Raw genomic sequence first — 15,980 nt, 5'->3', positions numbered from 1 at the left:
TAGTTCTCTCTCGTGACAGAATTCTTCAAGCATAAAAACGAGTCATAAAAAGTGTCTTCATGTACGTTACACCCTGATATTTCACAGCCAAACTTGTCATTTCAACTTGTAACAAGTTCTTATCTACTTCATAATGCTTTAACTACACGTCTGCTTGTATCGAAAGTTGGTGTATTTTTAATGACTATCTGAAAACAACGAGAGACATGTACAGAAATATCATAGGAAGAAAAAAACAGATAAACACAAAGGAACAAATGGAACGTTGCAAGTTACATTATTTCAGAATTATTTCAGAGCTAGAGACGTATTCGTGAATGTGCCAATAAATAATAGTCATATTTAATTAACTATGGTATGTACATTATAATTATTTTTACTAATCATTTCAAAACAGATTATTATATGTACAAAGAGATAAAATATACGTAAGATAAGAAGTAACACGATAAGAGAAAATAAAGAGTATACAATTTATTGGCAAGAATGAAGACGATAGTAATACATTAACTACGTTCATGACTAAGTTCAACTATGTTGTTGGAGCTGAGCAAAATATGTTACTGGTTACATCCTAAACAAAAATATGAAAATATGAAATACAATATATAAAACATATTTTTTATATGTATTAATATTTTTAAAATATTAAAAACTACAAGTTGCAAACTTTTTATAATACTTTTGAAACACTATTTTACATTAGGTATGTCTTAAATCCTGCTTAGTTCTGTACATGATCTTACTTATGTTTACGCGATGTATGTTATTATGATTATAATTATCATTAATACAGTTCTTAACATTCGTTAATCACGTCGTGCAAGCAGAACTGAAATGTAACCACCCGACGTTTTTAGCAACTGAAATAATAAATAAGTTAGCCAGTAAAAATTAAACTGTGTATTAAAATTAGAGAACATATTTTTTAGATATTCTTAAAATTTTTCAAAACTTTCTAGCATTTATAGTTATTACATGACTTATTGTTGAGATAACCATGACTTCAAAGAAAGTAAAATATAAAATTAGATATATAATATGTAAAAAACCGTCTGCACAAATCATGATTAAATTGCTAATTAAGAGAGATTATCGTTTTTTTAAACAATAATTTTCAAATAATATTATTTGAATTTATTACTCTTAAAATTGAACTAATTAAACTACTTCTTTAATACATTTGTAATATATTCGTTTATATTATTAAACTTTTTTAAACCTATCATGTCAATGTTGAAATTTTTTATTAAAAAAATGAGTAATATCAACTAAAATTATTTTTTAATTACATAATTTATTAAATCTTATTAAATGTAACTTACACTGCAAAAGGCATTCATCGTCAAGGGAAAGATTTTTCCAACAGTTACATAAAGTGGTTTGTTTGCGCGCATCATTAATAAAATTAAATTTCTGGCTTGCTTTGGTTCCAAATCGTACCAATGATACTCACACGCAGCTTGATAAACACCTTCACACTATAATGTAATATAAGTTTTTTGACGGAGATAGAGAATATATTTCATTCAAATCTATTTTATATTTAACAAATTAATATACTATTATGTACATATATTTCAATATTATGCACTTTTTCAATATTATTATATTAATTCCTTAATTTATTTGCAAATATTTGATCGTAACTATATATTTACAATCAAATATAAATTATAAAAATGTAAACTTTTTAATATGATAATCGTAAAATAACAAAATTTGATAAAGTTATATAATTTTATCTCTATCATTATATAATTTTCATAGAAAATTTTTACCTTCATAGTTATTTTTCATTTGAATTAAGTTATGATCATCTTTTATAGTAAGAGTAGTTGCATGTAGTAAGAATAGTTACAAGAGTAATTGCATTAATTTTAATAAAATGTTAAACGCTTACTTGTGCTATCAAAAATTCTCCAACTGCGCAATATAAACACATATGCGCAAAAATATTCGCAACGACTGTTACAAGGAACGCTAATCTTACAAGAGACAAATGACGTCCATCAGTCACAATCTAAATCGAGATTAAAAAACAAAAGGAGAATATTGTACAGATGTTTTAACAATACAGTGACTGCATTTTATGCATCTTTCATAAATACCAACATGATTTTTATTTGGTTTCGCAATAGGTTCAAATATATAATAAATATTAGAGTATCAAATGTCAATGAAATGTGTAAACCTATGAAATGCTTTTGCTCTATTGTAAGCTAAAAAACTGCCTACTAACTTACGGTAACTAATAAAAATCCATAAAGGCTGAATAACGTGCCAAAATAGAGAAATAATCCAAGAAGCATCAAAGTAAACGTGCTCTCAATGACTTTAATGCATCTATAATAAACGATACTTAAATTAAAGACAATAAAAATGAAAAACTATGCTAATAATTATTTACTCAGGAATTAATATATCCAAGAAATTATAAATGCAATATTCTATGATTTCAGATCTCAAAAGGGTGTCCATTCTTATATCGAAGACATATCGCAAATATACCGTACAGATCAATTCATCTTGTTGAACAATTTTAACTAATTTTCGCCGTAAGTCAATTAAATTTCGCACGGAACAACGGGGTTCATCAAGGTAGTCAGTTTGCAAGACCTGATAAGGCGTACGTGATCCGTTATAGTGTTCATCAGCACATGTTCGAAATTTGGGTCCTTCTCGGGACCAGTTAACCGGCCCTTTACATTTTCCAGTTGCCCACAGACATGGAAAACGAGCAATCCAAAGAGGCTGTCGATTGCGGTGTAGCCCATGGCGGATACCATGAGGGTAAACCCCTGCGCGATGAATGTGAGCTCGAAGTATGGACTCTCGTCCGTGTCGTAAAAGTAGTATGTTTGCAGGGGCAATGGCTTGCCCGGATCAGTTACGTTCGTGATGTACCTCATGGTGATCCCGAAACACGGTAAGATGAACAACAGGATAAACGACGCGAACATTATGACAAATCCGCAGATTATGATCATACGTGGGATTCGCGCACATCTTATCATGTTATGTCGCTCTTCTTCAGACTTGGACCGCAGCCAATCCTTGGCGATCATGTACAGGATTGGCGCGAGAGCTTGAAAGGCAAATTGCAACGAAAATGTAATGAATAAAAAAATAATCAATGTCGCGACTGGAAGAATAAGGAGCATTTAGGTAAGAATGGGATAATATTAGGTGCTTGCAAAAGTTCGTAAATATTAAAGCCATCTTCCTTCCTTCTGGATCTTATTAGATGTTGCAACTGATTGGATGTTGATTCATTAAATCTAAGCTGCCCTGCTCTTTTAATTTTTGAGTTTCGAAGCAATGCTTCCACTTCATTGTTCTCCACTTGTTTGTGACCTTACGAACTTTTGTAAGTACCTAATACAAGCAATTTATAATTATTAATTGATGTGAAATGAGGATTTCAATTTGTGTTCAAATTTTTAATAAAGTTATTACAATATCATTCATTGAAGGATCGTTCGCATGTACACTTTGTTTTCTCTACGATATTCAAATTTATTTTTAGAAAAATATCATGAGTATTTACCAGCTTTCTTGCTCCACATAATGACGAGTTTCATCACCATCGAAACTAAGGGTAACGTGAACTGCAAATTGTCCGTCATCGACATCAGGTCACCCCACACCCTTATCAGAGAGTGTATACAAGGTATCACGCAAACGAAGGTTACCATGATTATTAGCAAAAACACACGCGCGTTAGCTGTTAACTTCTCTCGTGTTGTTTCCTCCATTTTCGGCCAAAGACCGATAAATTCTAGACTGTAGCGATTTAATTCTGTCGCCCACTCAAAATCTAGCTACCGAAAAAAGTTTACGTTTTCGTTCGCGTGAACTCGTTAGTATATAAGTATTATTCGATTGTTGTGAAAAACGGATCACTGATTACATTAATAATTATTCTTCGTAACTATTTGAAATTTACTTGTTTTGAAATTTAAATTTCAAAACAAGTGTGAGTAACTTAAACTAAATTAAGTTTAAACAAGTTGCGGTTTTTTAAGAAAGCATATGATGGAGCAATGAATTCAATATTTTTAACAAACGTTTTACCAAATTTTGGTTTTTCCCCAAAAAGATGGAATTATTTTCGATACTTATTGTGTTTAACACAATGTTAGAGACATTTATAAAATTTTTTATTCCGATATAATATATACATATACATACGCAGATATAATTAAACGGATGAGATGATCAATCTATACAATTATTGTATCCAAATAAGAAAACGTACCTGCGTATTCCGGATGTTTAGTAGCATCCATGTCGAGGGTTGGCGACGTACTATTTTCCCTCAACGAAAAGAATTTTTCGCGCATCTTTAGCAGCAGACGACGTCGCGCATACTCACGATGCAATGTATTATTTATGTATTAATGTGTGCGCTGACTATTCCATAGTCAGCGTACACATTAAATATTGACAAACATTCGTATCGCAGTGACCATCTCATATTATTAATACAATGCCATTCGATATTTGGCGAGAAAAAATGCATCCGAAGAAACGTTGACCCCAAGTGCTTGATAAAATGCAGACGGTGAAAAAAAGAAAAAAATGTTCCGCGTTGTATAAGAAGAAGATTGATGTATTATTAATTCAGTCTCATAAGAACATTCTTTTACTGAAGTATAGCGATCCTTTAGTAGTCGCTGTAGCAGTAGTAGTAATAATAAGTGTAGTAGACTGTGTGAGTAACAGGCATGAACCAAAAATTGTCCAGAAACGAGATGTACTCTTCAGTTCTAAAGTGTACTTCAGTTCGAAAATATACTTCAATTCTAAAATATGCTATAATATACATTATAAAGACCGTTTTAAATTGTATAAAAATTTTATATTATATTTTAATTAGTTATTGCAGACATTAATAACTCATAAAAATCATGAAAAACAATTTCTCGCTTTTTGAGTTTAATCGGCGAGAGATTTTCATTTCATGAAAAGTGCTGCACTTTCGCTACCTGTGTTGTTCTTGTTTTGCTCTAAAATATTATTTACAAGAAACAAAAACACTTTTGCTTCTATCCTCGTGCCAAAAGCACTTTCATTTTATGTTCCCGCAACGCCTGCACGTTTCATTTCGAAGTAAATCTTCTCGCGCGTTAAGCGAACTGCGAAAGAGACTTCAGTCACGCTGCCTGGCGCTATTATCGTAATTATCCTAATTAAGCGTGCTGAACTAACTGGGAATTAAACCGTAAAATCGACTGGACAGTGACTTGACGCCTGCAACCGTGACTTTAACGCAGGGTTAAGTATCTCAGGGCAACCGTTAATTTCCCAGTTCTCACGTCTGTTTTCAGTGCTTTATTTAGCAAAAAACATGTAAATTCAGTCATTTTTTTATCACAAATTTGTGCTTTAATACTCGACATTAATTTATGCAAACCCATAGCTAAAACCATAACTTATGTTGATTTTGGCGTCAATGTTTGTCTTTATTTATTCAATTCTTTTGTTTCATAATTATATTTATATTTCATAAAATATAATTCATTAAAAAATATATTTCATACCTAAGATATAAAAAATATACTTGTAGTTCATAAAATATAAATATAAAATGTAAAACGACTGCAATTTTCATTTTGAAATCCATGTTCCATGAAGCATTAGACTTACATCTATTTAATCGAGTTCATTATCGAAGAAGACAATTGGAAACATCGCGCGCGCATCGTCGCGTACGATTATGCCGCGAGGTGAAAAGGTGCAGGTGTGACTCATAGATTATGGCGCAGATCGGAAAAGACGTCGCGCGCCTTCGTTCGATGATGATTCGACGACGAACGATCCGTTCGATCCGATGGATTTCCGCGCGATCGCGATCGCTCTCTCTTTTCGCGATCGCGATCGCTTTCTCCCGCATTCTCCCGTCATCCTCTCTCTCTCTCCATTTCCCCTCCCCCTTTCCACCCCGTTTCCGGCAGCTCGAGTCGTGCAACTCCCGTTTTCGCCGGTGCTGCGCACAGGTGCCACTACGATCACGCGCGCGCACACGGGGCACGCACGTTTCAGTAAATTGTCATGAACTAAATGCCACGAAAGATTCGTAAGCTCACCGCGCGGAGCGCCGGTGTTGGCGAGTGCGACCTGTCGAGGCGGATGAATGGCGTATTTATGTGTCTCAACGTGCAGCCTCGCCTATGTTTCGGCGACATCGCGGTCCGCATTCGGAGCACGTGCTGTCTGAGCTGTTCGTGGGGAAACCTCTTTCCGTGCTCCGGTGATCATAACCAAGCGAGCCTCGACGGAGACGCGTCGTCGCAGAACCCGCACGGTCATTCGGTAGGCGTTGCTGGCTGTCACTTGGCTTCTCCTGCCCCGCGTTGTTTTCACGTTTCACGCCGCTCCCGCGCGCACTCCGTGTGCGCGAGACCTTTTTCGTTGCGACGCGGACGGCGGCCCGTCATTAATTGTTGATTGCTAGAAAATACTTGCGAGTTGCGCGATAGAGAAATCAGGCGCATGCTGGTGGATGTCTGATAGATAAAATGTATACTCTTATCTTCTACTAATCGCCAGTGCGCTATGTTAGACGATGGTGATGCTAGTGGGATCAGTAGATATAGTGTTGCGTTGCTTGTTTGTTCAATAAACAGTGTGCTAATGATCATTGGTTTGAAAACAGGGACAATGTTTAGCAAGAAGAAGAAGAAACCGCAGATCTCGACACCCACCAACTTCGAGCACAGGGTGCACACCGGGTTCGACAAGCGCGAGGGTAAATTTGTTGGATTACCGCTGCAGTGGGCCTCGATAGTTGGGAACAATCAGATTCTAAAGTCGACCAATAGGCCGTTACCTCTGGTCGATCCAAGCGAGATCACGCCTACCGAGATCCTGGATTTAAAGACAATAGTGAGGGGACACAATGATCCTAGGCTGAATAAACCAATAACGAATGAGAAGACGGTGGAAAATGGCTTACCTAAGACTAGTACGGTTGCACGTTCCAATTCGCTGCGTTCGTCGAGTCCACCGCGACTCAGGAGGGATTACAGGTATATAAGCCAGTTAGGTCTCAATCTATTTGCTCTCTTCAATGAAACATTTCACGTATGTTAGTGGTACATGAATTTGGAAACATTGATATAGTTGAATCGATCAAGAAGCAATATATTAGAATTAGTTATATTCTTATAGTTAAAGCAAACAAATAAATATTGTGATAAATATCTCTTTTGCTTACAGGCATAATAGCAATCTTCCGCCATCTGTGCCCGAAGGCCAAGAGATACCTTCGAACATTAATCAAGGCTTTACAAACTTCGGCAAGTCGCATAACTACATCGATAAGCTGAGGCAAAACTCCCCGAGTGTTGGTAGCGGGCTGAATTCCAGCATGCAGAACATGATCCCGAATCTTCAGAATCTCAATCCCAACATGCAGTCGTCGCCAAATTTAACGCACTCGGGATCAAATGTGCCGAACTTATCCTTAAATTTCCAGAACTTGAGTCCCATTGTCAATTCGCAAACCTCAGTACAAAGTCCAAATACCCCGCAGCTTCCTGATCCAGAATTTCATAGATTAAATCCGCAAATGGCTATGACGTCAGGTCAATACAACGGCAATGTACAGGTAAACAGCAATACAATTATGCAATTATATTTATTTTAAGAACAACATTGCATAAGAGATATATACGAGATATCGAGACACATATATATATATACATAAAAGAGATCGAGACTTCAACGATCATCGATTCGTAGGGTTCTGCTATGGAATCGAGGGAACATCAACTAGGCCAAAATATATTACTACACAAACTACAGCCAAAAATTTCGCCTGTTGGCTCTATAGCCTCGCAACGGCCGTTGAGCCAACTGAGCTCGCATAACATCAACAAATATCCTCAAGCGTACATGACTGAAAATCCATCCAACTTGCAGTCGCATTTGAAGAAGCCAATGGAAACGTCTCAGTCGATGCACAACTTATCGAAACCGAGCATGCCGTCGACGGTATCGGGCACCAGTTCTACTCCGGATCAAAATCAGAATATGAAGAGCGCTGTCTCGTCTGGAAACTTGGCAGTTGGTACAAGTTCGAGTAACATCAATAAACAAACTGAGCAGAGACTTACGCATGAGCAATTCAGGGCTGCTTTACAGATGGTGGTACGTAACAACACTTGCATCGATTAAATTCATCTATTACATTATTTATTTTTCATTAATATTAATTTTATGTTAAACTGCAGTATCATTGAGAAAAAATTGTTTTACAAGAATTTTAAACAAGAACAATCTTTACACTTGCTTTTCAAATATGTTTGTCTTTTTAAATGCGTGTGCGTGACGTTTAAGGTAAGCCAAGGTGATCCGAGAGAAAATTTGGAGAACTTCCTGAAGATCGGCGAAGGCAGCACGGGAACTGTATGCATAGCCACGGACAAGAGTACAAACCGGCAGGTCGCAGTGAAGAAGATGGACTTGAGGAAGCAACAACGGCGCGAATTACTTTTCAACGAGGTGGTCATCATGAGAGACTACCATCATCCGAACATAGTGGAGATGTACGATAGTTTCCTGGTAGATGATGAACTGTGGGTAGTCATGGAGTACCTCGAGGGAGGGGCGCTTACCGATATCGTAACACACTCGAGGATGGACGAGAGTCAGATAGCCACAGTGTGTTCCCAATGCCTTAAGCCACTGGCGTATCTGCACTCGCAGGGCGTTATACACAGAGACATTAAATCCGACTCGATATTACTCACGGCGGACGGCAGAGTAAAGCTGTCGGATTTTGGCTTCTGTGCTCAAGTTTCTCAAGAATTACCAAAGCGAAAGTCTCTCGTAGGAACCCCATACTGGATGAGTCCTGAAGTCATTTCAAGGTATTTCGGCAGCCATCACCTGTTTTCGACATTTTATCAAAACATTTTATTTACGGAAATGTAACCAAAAGAAATATATTTGGAATTACAGGTTGCCATATGGACCTGAAGTAGATATCTGGTCATTAGGAATAATGATCATCGAGATGATCGATGGTGAACCACCATTCTTCAATGAACCACCTCTACAAGCTATGAGACGTATCAGGGATATGCCACCGCCAAAATTAAAGAATTTCCATAAAGTAATGGTTTTTACTAAACTTGATACTGATACTCCGATATTTTTAAATGTCGGATTTAGCGTTTTAATAATTGAGTATCATAAATTTAGAAAATACCCTATACATTCTGTCTTCACTCTCGTAGGTTAGTCCACGTCTTCAAGGTTTCCTTGAACGTATGCTAGTGCGCGATCCGGCCCAGCGAGCTACGGCAGCTGAACTGTTGCAACACCCATTCCTGAGGCAGGCTCAAAGTCCTAGTATCTTGATTCCATTAATGAGAGGTGCTCGACATACAAATTGTTGATGAGGTTATATTAACTCTATAAAGAGGATTTTAGGTAAGGCAGGTACTGATTACAGCAGTAATCATATCTTCGACGACGTCGTGTTACGTATCATTGCTAAACAATTTGTTCGTTGGCTGCAGCTTATGGCAGCTCTTGAACCAAGAGATTCGATCTTGATTCTCACACAGGGAACTTCAGAAAGAAGTTTTTCTTTATTGCGCGATGGACACGACCGATACTAACATTTCGAATACTACAATCTCAAATAATATAATTTTAAACGTACGTGTTACTTCTGTTTCTAATTTTCTAAACTTCGTTTTTCACTTTAAAAATGCTTCAAATTTCAAGTTAAACTCTCAAATTCGAAGACACTGGGATATCGCATCATATTTAATAAATAAAAGAATTATACAATTTAAAAGTTTCTCCCCACGAGTTGTAATAAATGTACACGTCAATTTCAGATATTGATGAATATATAAGATATATATATATATATATATAACATATTTTCTGATATCTAAAACTTTTTGGAAGTATTATTGAAAATTCTTGTAGATTTTTGCGTGAAAATACTTAAAATATCATATAGATACACATATAAAAAAGGGATGAGTATATTTAATATAATCAGGAATCAGCCTCTTCGGTCGTGCCTAATTTACATATAAAAGTATATGTAATGTATAAATTTATATAGTATTTTAGAAAATATACCCAGAAATACGTAGAAAGTCTTCAACCGATGATCATTCTTATTGGAACTTTACATTCCAATTGAGTTTGAGCCTACAAGTATTATTTTGAAAATAACTATTACATTCCTTCATTGTTTCATACATATACATTTTTGACATATTTTCATGAAAAATAATAATGTATTAGATATAATTTCTCATTCCGCATCATTCCTCAAGAATCGATACTGCCTGTTTAATCCACAATAGTTGCTTCTATGTGACGACAGATTATTGTTATTTTGAATCATTTACAGAACGAATTTTACTCAAGTGCCTTCGCGATATGCATTGTAGCAACAATTAACTTGTCGTTGTAAAGCGATAATATTTGTTTATACGTTATTGTGACTGTATAAAATAATCAATTTTCTGTTTTTTTTTTCATTTTGCAAATAGTTGCTTCTATGTGACGACAGATCATTGTTATTTTGAATCATTTACTGAATACACTGAATAAAACTTGAACTCAGCTGCAAGCTATAATATATACAAAGCGCTAGCGTCCGATAAAGGTTAATAATGAAAAATCTTCAGTTTTATTAACAACGAGAGACATTTTGCAGAGAAGCTTGTATAGTATTTTTCATTATAGACATATAATGCTCGCTATAAACTTTTTTATGGCACTTGCTCGCCTTTTAAAATTTTTATATTTTACAATCGGTAATATATTTCTTCTTTCGTATTAAATCACGCTTCTACTGAATTTATAGAAAGCCATAGTAAAAATAACTTAAACAGTGTATATAATTTTTCTACGTAATCATTATTTTTCTATGTATTATTCCATTATTACATATGTAACAATGAACTTTAATATTATACTTTTATTTGCATTTCTGTTTTCTTTTTTGTTAAAGAGAATAAAGCTCGTATGGAATTTTAAAACCAAAAGACACATTTAATTATTACTGAAATTAATAGTAACAAAGTTGACAAAAAATTATTATGGGGAACATCCAAAAAGTTATGTATCTTTTTCGTTTCATATATTATTTATCACATGAAAACTTTATAAATATTACCTATTATAACTATATAGATATTAATTAACTAACTACTATAACTACATATTACTTATTAACTTTAAATAATGTGGTTACGTAAACCGTTAGCTAGTTAAATCTATCATTCAGTATAACGTTTAAAAACTGTTGCTTATATATTTTTGTAAAATAAAATTCAGTCAAAACATGAGGAAAAAAATAGTTAAAAAGAATTTAATCCCTGCATGATATCCTCAACAAATTTGATGTTACAAATGGTATGACGTTCCCTCAATTGTACTATTTTGTAATGTTCATATACTTTTAAATATTCAAATAAAATGAAATAAAGAGCAATAAATAAGCTAATGAAAATATTAAGATAAATTATTAAGAGAGAGAGAATATTGATATAAAATATCAAATATAAAAACAGTGACATTATGCTGGATTAATTATGTATTTTTATTGCATAGTATTATCTTGATGAATTAATTTGTACAACTAACTGTTGCACGTAACTAGATTACTGTTTAGACAACCGATATTTTGAACAGGGTTATGATACATGGTTTAAGATAAATAATCCGGATGAATGTGAAATGTGTGTTATATGTAGATCTCTATATGGACATAGTCACGAAAATGCATAATTTTGATAAGAAATTCGTTATTTCCTGATAAATCATTAGTTTATGTAAAAAAACGTCAGAAATGTTATACGCGAAATATTATGCGTCGTATGCAGAAAATCGCGGTTCCTTAATAGTAATATTCCTATTGTATTCCTGGATAGTAAGTCATGTACATTTAAGATGTATATTTTTTTCATTATATTTTTTGTACGGTTGAGATTATTACATATCGTAATCTAATTAGGCGTTTATATGAATCTTGCAAGCCTTATTACAATTTCATATAGATTCATGATTAGATATACAAAAATAATTTATTATATACGGATGTTTTTGATTATTGATAGTACATTTTTAGCTATGTTCTTCTTTCGGCAGTTAATCAAAGGATTGGTTAGTCGTAAATTGAAATTATTATACATATAGTTTATTGAATAAAACGTGTGAAATACCAAATTTATTAACAGATTACGAGAGCAACTGTGTAATAATCAACAGCTTTTAAATATATTTGTAAAGAAAATGTTCGCGTATAATATACAATTATACGAAATAGATTCGTCCAACTATACTCGCCATATTTGAATAATAAACAATCATTTATATTATCTAAAAAATTATCATACTTTACATCACATGTTGATTAGAAATTAATCTGTAAATATTTACAAACATTCAAATTGTAGCGTGACTTAATGAAGCAAGAGAGCGCTGTGTTGGCAAATTTTTAAGTACCGTGTAGAAAATTGTTCATTGCGTGTGTATGTGCAGGATTATTTTATATATATATACATATTGTACATTTACGACTTAATAAAAGATCTATTTACATCGAGAGCCCAGTGTTAATAAATATTTTCAGTATTCCAAAAAATTCCTTAAAAAAATGTATTATATCAATTCATTTGTACAGTAAAATAAATCTGATAGGTTTAAATAGCTGTTACATTTATACAATAGTGACAATAATTTTTTATTCTTTAAATCTGTAGTACAAATTACATTAAAAATGCATGTAACTACCGAATGTGGAACAATAAGAAATTTACTTTAACATATCTTAATTTTTCAAAAAAACTGAAGTATTTTATTCATAATATACTTTTTTAAAATAAGTTATTTAAAAAAGGCGAGATTTTAGAAAAATAAAAAATTGTTTAAATATCAATCTAGTCAATATTAAAACTATAATTATATAATATAATATAAAAATATTACTTACCTCCTTTTTTATTTTTTTAACACAGTTCAAAGATCAGTTTGATTTGCCGCTATCTTGAATAATTAATACACAAATATGAATAATTTGTAATTGACCAGAATTGATATAATTTTACAATATAGCTATTTTTAATTTCGCGTGTATCACGCATCGCAAATCAACACATTAGTTTATTTATACTCTGTCAGTTCTTCCTTCAGTAGTCACGTGCAATCCGCTGTTACCATGCGAGCCAGCACATTCCTATCTGAAAGGCGTTCTAAAACAGCCATCGCTGATTGGTCGAACGCGACGAGCCCCTGTTGACCGAAATGACCTTCACATTCTAATTGATCCATTGGCGCCACTTACGATTCTTGCGTAGATTGATCAGCGGCTTCGTTTAATCGCGTCATCAGAAGTGCTAATAAAAAGTGACACTTTTCATCATCATGTATTACATATATGTATATATCCATTCTTATATCTAACACGTAACGTAGAAATAGATATCAAGAGTAGTCGTTACGAGCGACACGAAGTCCACAATTAGATTAGCGTTTCTATGGACGCGATAAATTTTCGTCGAAACTGATAAAATGCTCAATGCATCATTCATTCGTTTACTGATCTATTGATCGCGCAAACATGTAAACGTTTTGTGCAACGCACACAAGTCGTCATTTATGATAATATTTAAACGATAAAATTTTTTCCGCAATATTGCTTCGTTCGTGAAATTCTCATTTCAATGAGATATAAATAAAATTATCAATCGCGTAATTATCATATAACATATTTATATAATTATACATATAATAATATATTTTTCATCGTTTACAGAGATAAAGGACGCAATAAATTTATAATTTAATATATTATTATTAACTAAACTTTTTCTGATTTCTCTCCCAAATGCGGCCAATTAAATTTAATCGCCACGCCAATGCAGCGCGCTAAGCTAAGTAACAGGACGCTACCAGACTATCGGCAGCATAATGCAGCGATGTGTTATGTCTGAAGATATAGTAGTATAGAAAGCAACGGCACAGCCGTTATGAGGGATCCATTGGGTTGATGAGCTGGCGCTTTTTTTTGTGAAAAGCAAATGAGCCTTCGGCAGAGACAGCAAAAGTGGGCGCGCGGATGCTCGCATGTGGCTGGTCACGTAGACGAAAGTGCACGTGGTTGTCGAGTCACTGGAAAGTATTATTAACGGCGGTGGGACCGCATGGGAATGACGCGACCGACGCAAGTTGCTCAGAAAAATTTCATCATGCATGCCTACGTCGCTAAAATCTTTCCATTATTATAAATAAACGCTTCATTATCGAACATCTCGCGTCCAGAAATTTGCAGATCTGCGATTAGTTTCTCTATTTTAATTTTAACTTGTTTTCTTTCTTGATTTTTGGTATGTACATGCTACGCGTTTTAATCATATTTATTTCTCAAGTGCTTCGTCACATTTCTCGATAATATTAGTAATACCGATGAGGAAGTGCTCGAAAAGTTCGATCGGAAACGATTATACGCTTGGAGTTTTTTTCAAGGTGGACTTTCAAGGTGGACTTTGATCGGATATTCGCATTCACCTGTCACGGTTCTTATCGAGCATTGTCTGTTTTTGCGACGTGTCCTTACACGTGGTGGGATAAGAAATTCATAATGACGGCGATAATCTATGACGCAACAATGTCGGGTTATTAACAAGATACGAGAACTGAATGTCACGACCAATGAGAACGTCGCTTCCGCGGAGGCTCGACTCTATCACGTATCGTTGATAGAGGGGACTTCCGACCGGCCGCTTTCAAGGAGAACCAATGAGAAAGTTGTACGCCCATGTTCGTCGCTAGTTCATAAAATTAGCAACTTATTTTGCTTTTTAATCTCACATTGCATTATTATACATCATTTGTGGATATGTGACATACATAGTTTATAACGGGTAGCAAAAAGAAATCCACTTGTTCAATGCAATCGTTCAATTTTGATAATCAACTCAACAAAATAATTTTATCAATTCAATTTACTAAAATTACGGCATGTACTTGTAATTAATAAAAATGACTAAGTTTAAAAATTATAAAAATGACTAATTTTTAAACACATTGTTGCCGTATTCATATCGTTTAGTTTGTTCTTTAGTACAGCTTTTGTAAAATTTTAATTCTTACACAGATGCGTATCTGTTCAAAGAAGTGCTAGAAATTCTTCTGTAATGTGCTATAATAATGTGTTAGTAATTTAATTGAATAGAACATTTTTAATTAAATATCTTGAGGAAAAAAGAATGTGCAAATGGATTACGATCTTCAATAAACATCACATAAATTTCACTTATCCATTATACAAATCACCAAGTTTCGAGCCGTTTATAAATGTTTATAAATATTCATCCTTGTATATTAAGAAAAAGAGATATCTTGTGCTTTCCGTGATCAAAAATATGTCAATGGCGAATGGACTGGATTGAATTCCACGAATTTCTGTCCCACCTTCTTTTCGATCACTATCAAGATATGTGGAAGGACCTTTCTCCTACATACGGAAAGTTTTGAAGGATTTACGTCATTCGATTTGTGCCTTTCATCGAAGCCCATGTCTCTCTCTCTCTTTTCAGTGTTCATCATTGTACTATATTGTTCTTCATAGTGGATACAAAAAGAAATTCTATGTATATTATAAATATATCAAACATAGATGCAATACTAATAAATATGTGATATTAATAAATGCGAATATCAATAAAAATTTACCAATTAATAGATTAAAGGATTAATGTTTTGTATATTTACGAAGCAACCATGCAACTAAACCAATAACCATCATAAATTCATTATAGATAACTAATTCTCGAAAGCTCAATCATTTTGTACATCTGTAGACACGGAAAAATTTAATTCAGCTCAAAAATTATAAATAAACACGGTACTGGTCACATAAATTCTGCAATTAACAATCCAAGTCTGTGGAGATATCTCGTACTGCTGAAGAAACCAAGCATGCATCTTCATTC

The 15,980-nt window shown here is 33.9% G+C and overlaps 2 protein-coding genes across 4 annotated transcripts; one reads left to right on the top strand and one right to left on the bottom strand.

Moving 5' to 3' along the window:
* Nucleotides 1-459: 459 nt before the first annotated feature.
* LOC105277513 (odorant receptor Or2) lies at nt 460-3,168 on the bottom strand. Its single transcript, XM_011335904.2, has 6 exons — nt 2,620-3,168; nt 2,247-2,346; nt 1,904-2,023; nt 1,326-1,481; nt 747-863; nt 460-574 (listed from the first exon to the last, which is right to left on the bottom strand). The coding sequence occupies exons 1-5, from the start codon at nt 3,162-3,164 to the stop codon at nt 810-812; spliced, it is 975 nt and encodes a 324-aa protein (XP_011334206.2). The 5' UTR covers nt 3,165-3,168; the 3' UTR covers nt 460-574; nt 747-809.
* Nucleotides 3,077-12,594, top strand: LOC105277512 (serine/threonine-protein kinase PAK mbt). 3 transcript variants are annotated; one of them, XM_020031105.2, is made up of 8 exons: nt 3,077-3,168; nt 3,530-3,673; nt 6,662-7,034; nt 7,225-7,615; nt 7,750-8,157; nt 8,347-8,879; nt 8,971-9,124; nt 9,249-12,594. In XM_020031105.2, the coding sequence occupies exons 2-8, from the start codon at nt 3,571-3,573 to the stop codon at nt 9,408-9,410; spliced, it is 2,124 nt and encodes a 707-aa protein (XP_019886664.1). In that variant the 5' UTR covers nt 3,077-3,168; nt 3,530-3,570; the 3' UTR covers nt 9,411-12,594. The 3 variants fall into 3 exon arrangements, with proteins under 3 accessions (XP_019886664.1, XP_019886665.1, XP_011334204.1); XM_020031106.2 differs by lacking the exon at nt 3,530-3,673 and having other exon boundaries at nt 3,080-3,168; XM_011335902.3 differs by lacking the exons at nt 3,077-3,168; nt 3,530-3,673 and adding an exon at nt 6,076-6,318.
* The last annotated feature ends 3,386 nt before the right edge of the window (nt 12,595-15,980 follow it).

This window comes from Ooceraea biroi, chromosome 7, assembly GCF_003672135.1.
Source record: "Ooceraea biroi isolate clonal line C1 chromosome 7, Obir_v5.4, whole genome shotgun sequence".
Classification (NCBI taxonomy): Eukaryota; Metazoa; Arthropoda; class Insecta; order Hymenoptera; family Formicidae; genus Ooceraea; species Ooceraea biroi.
Note: the sequence above shows the minus strand (reverse complement) of the source record. Positions and strands in the feature narration are given on the sequence as shown.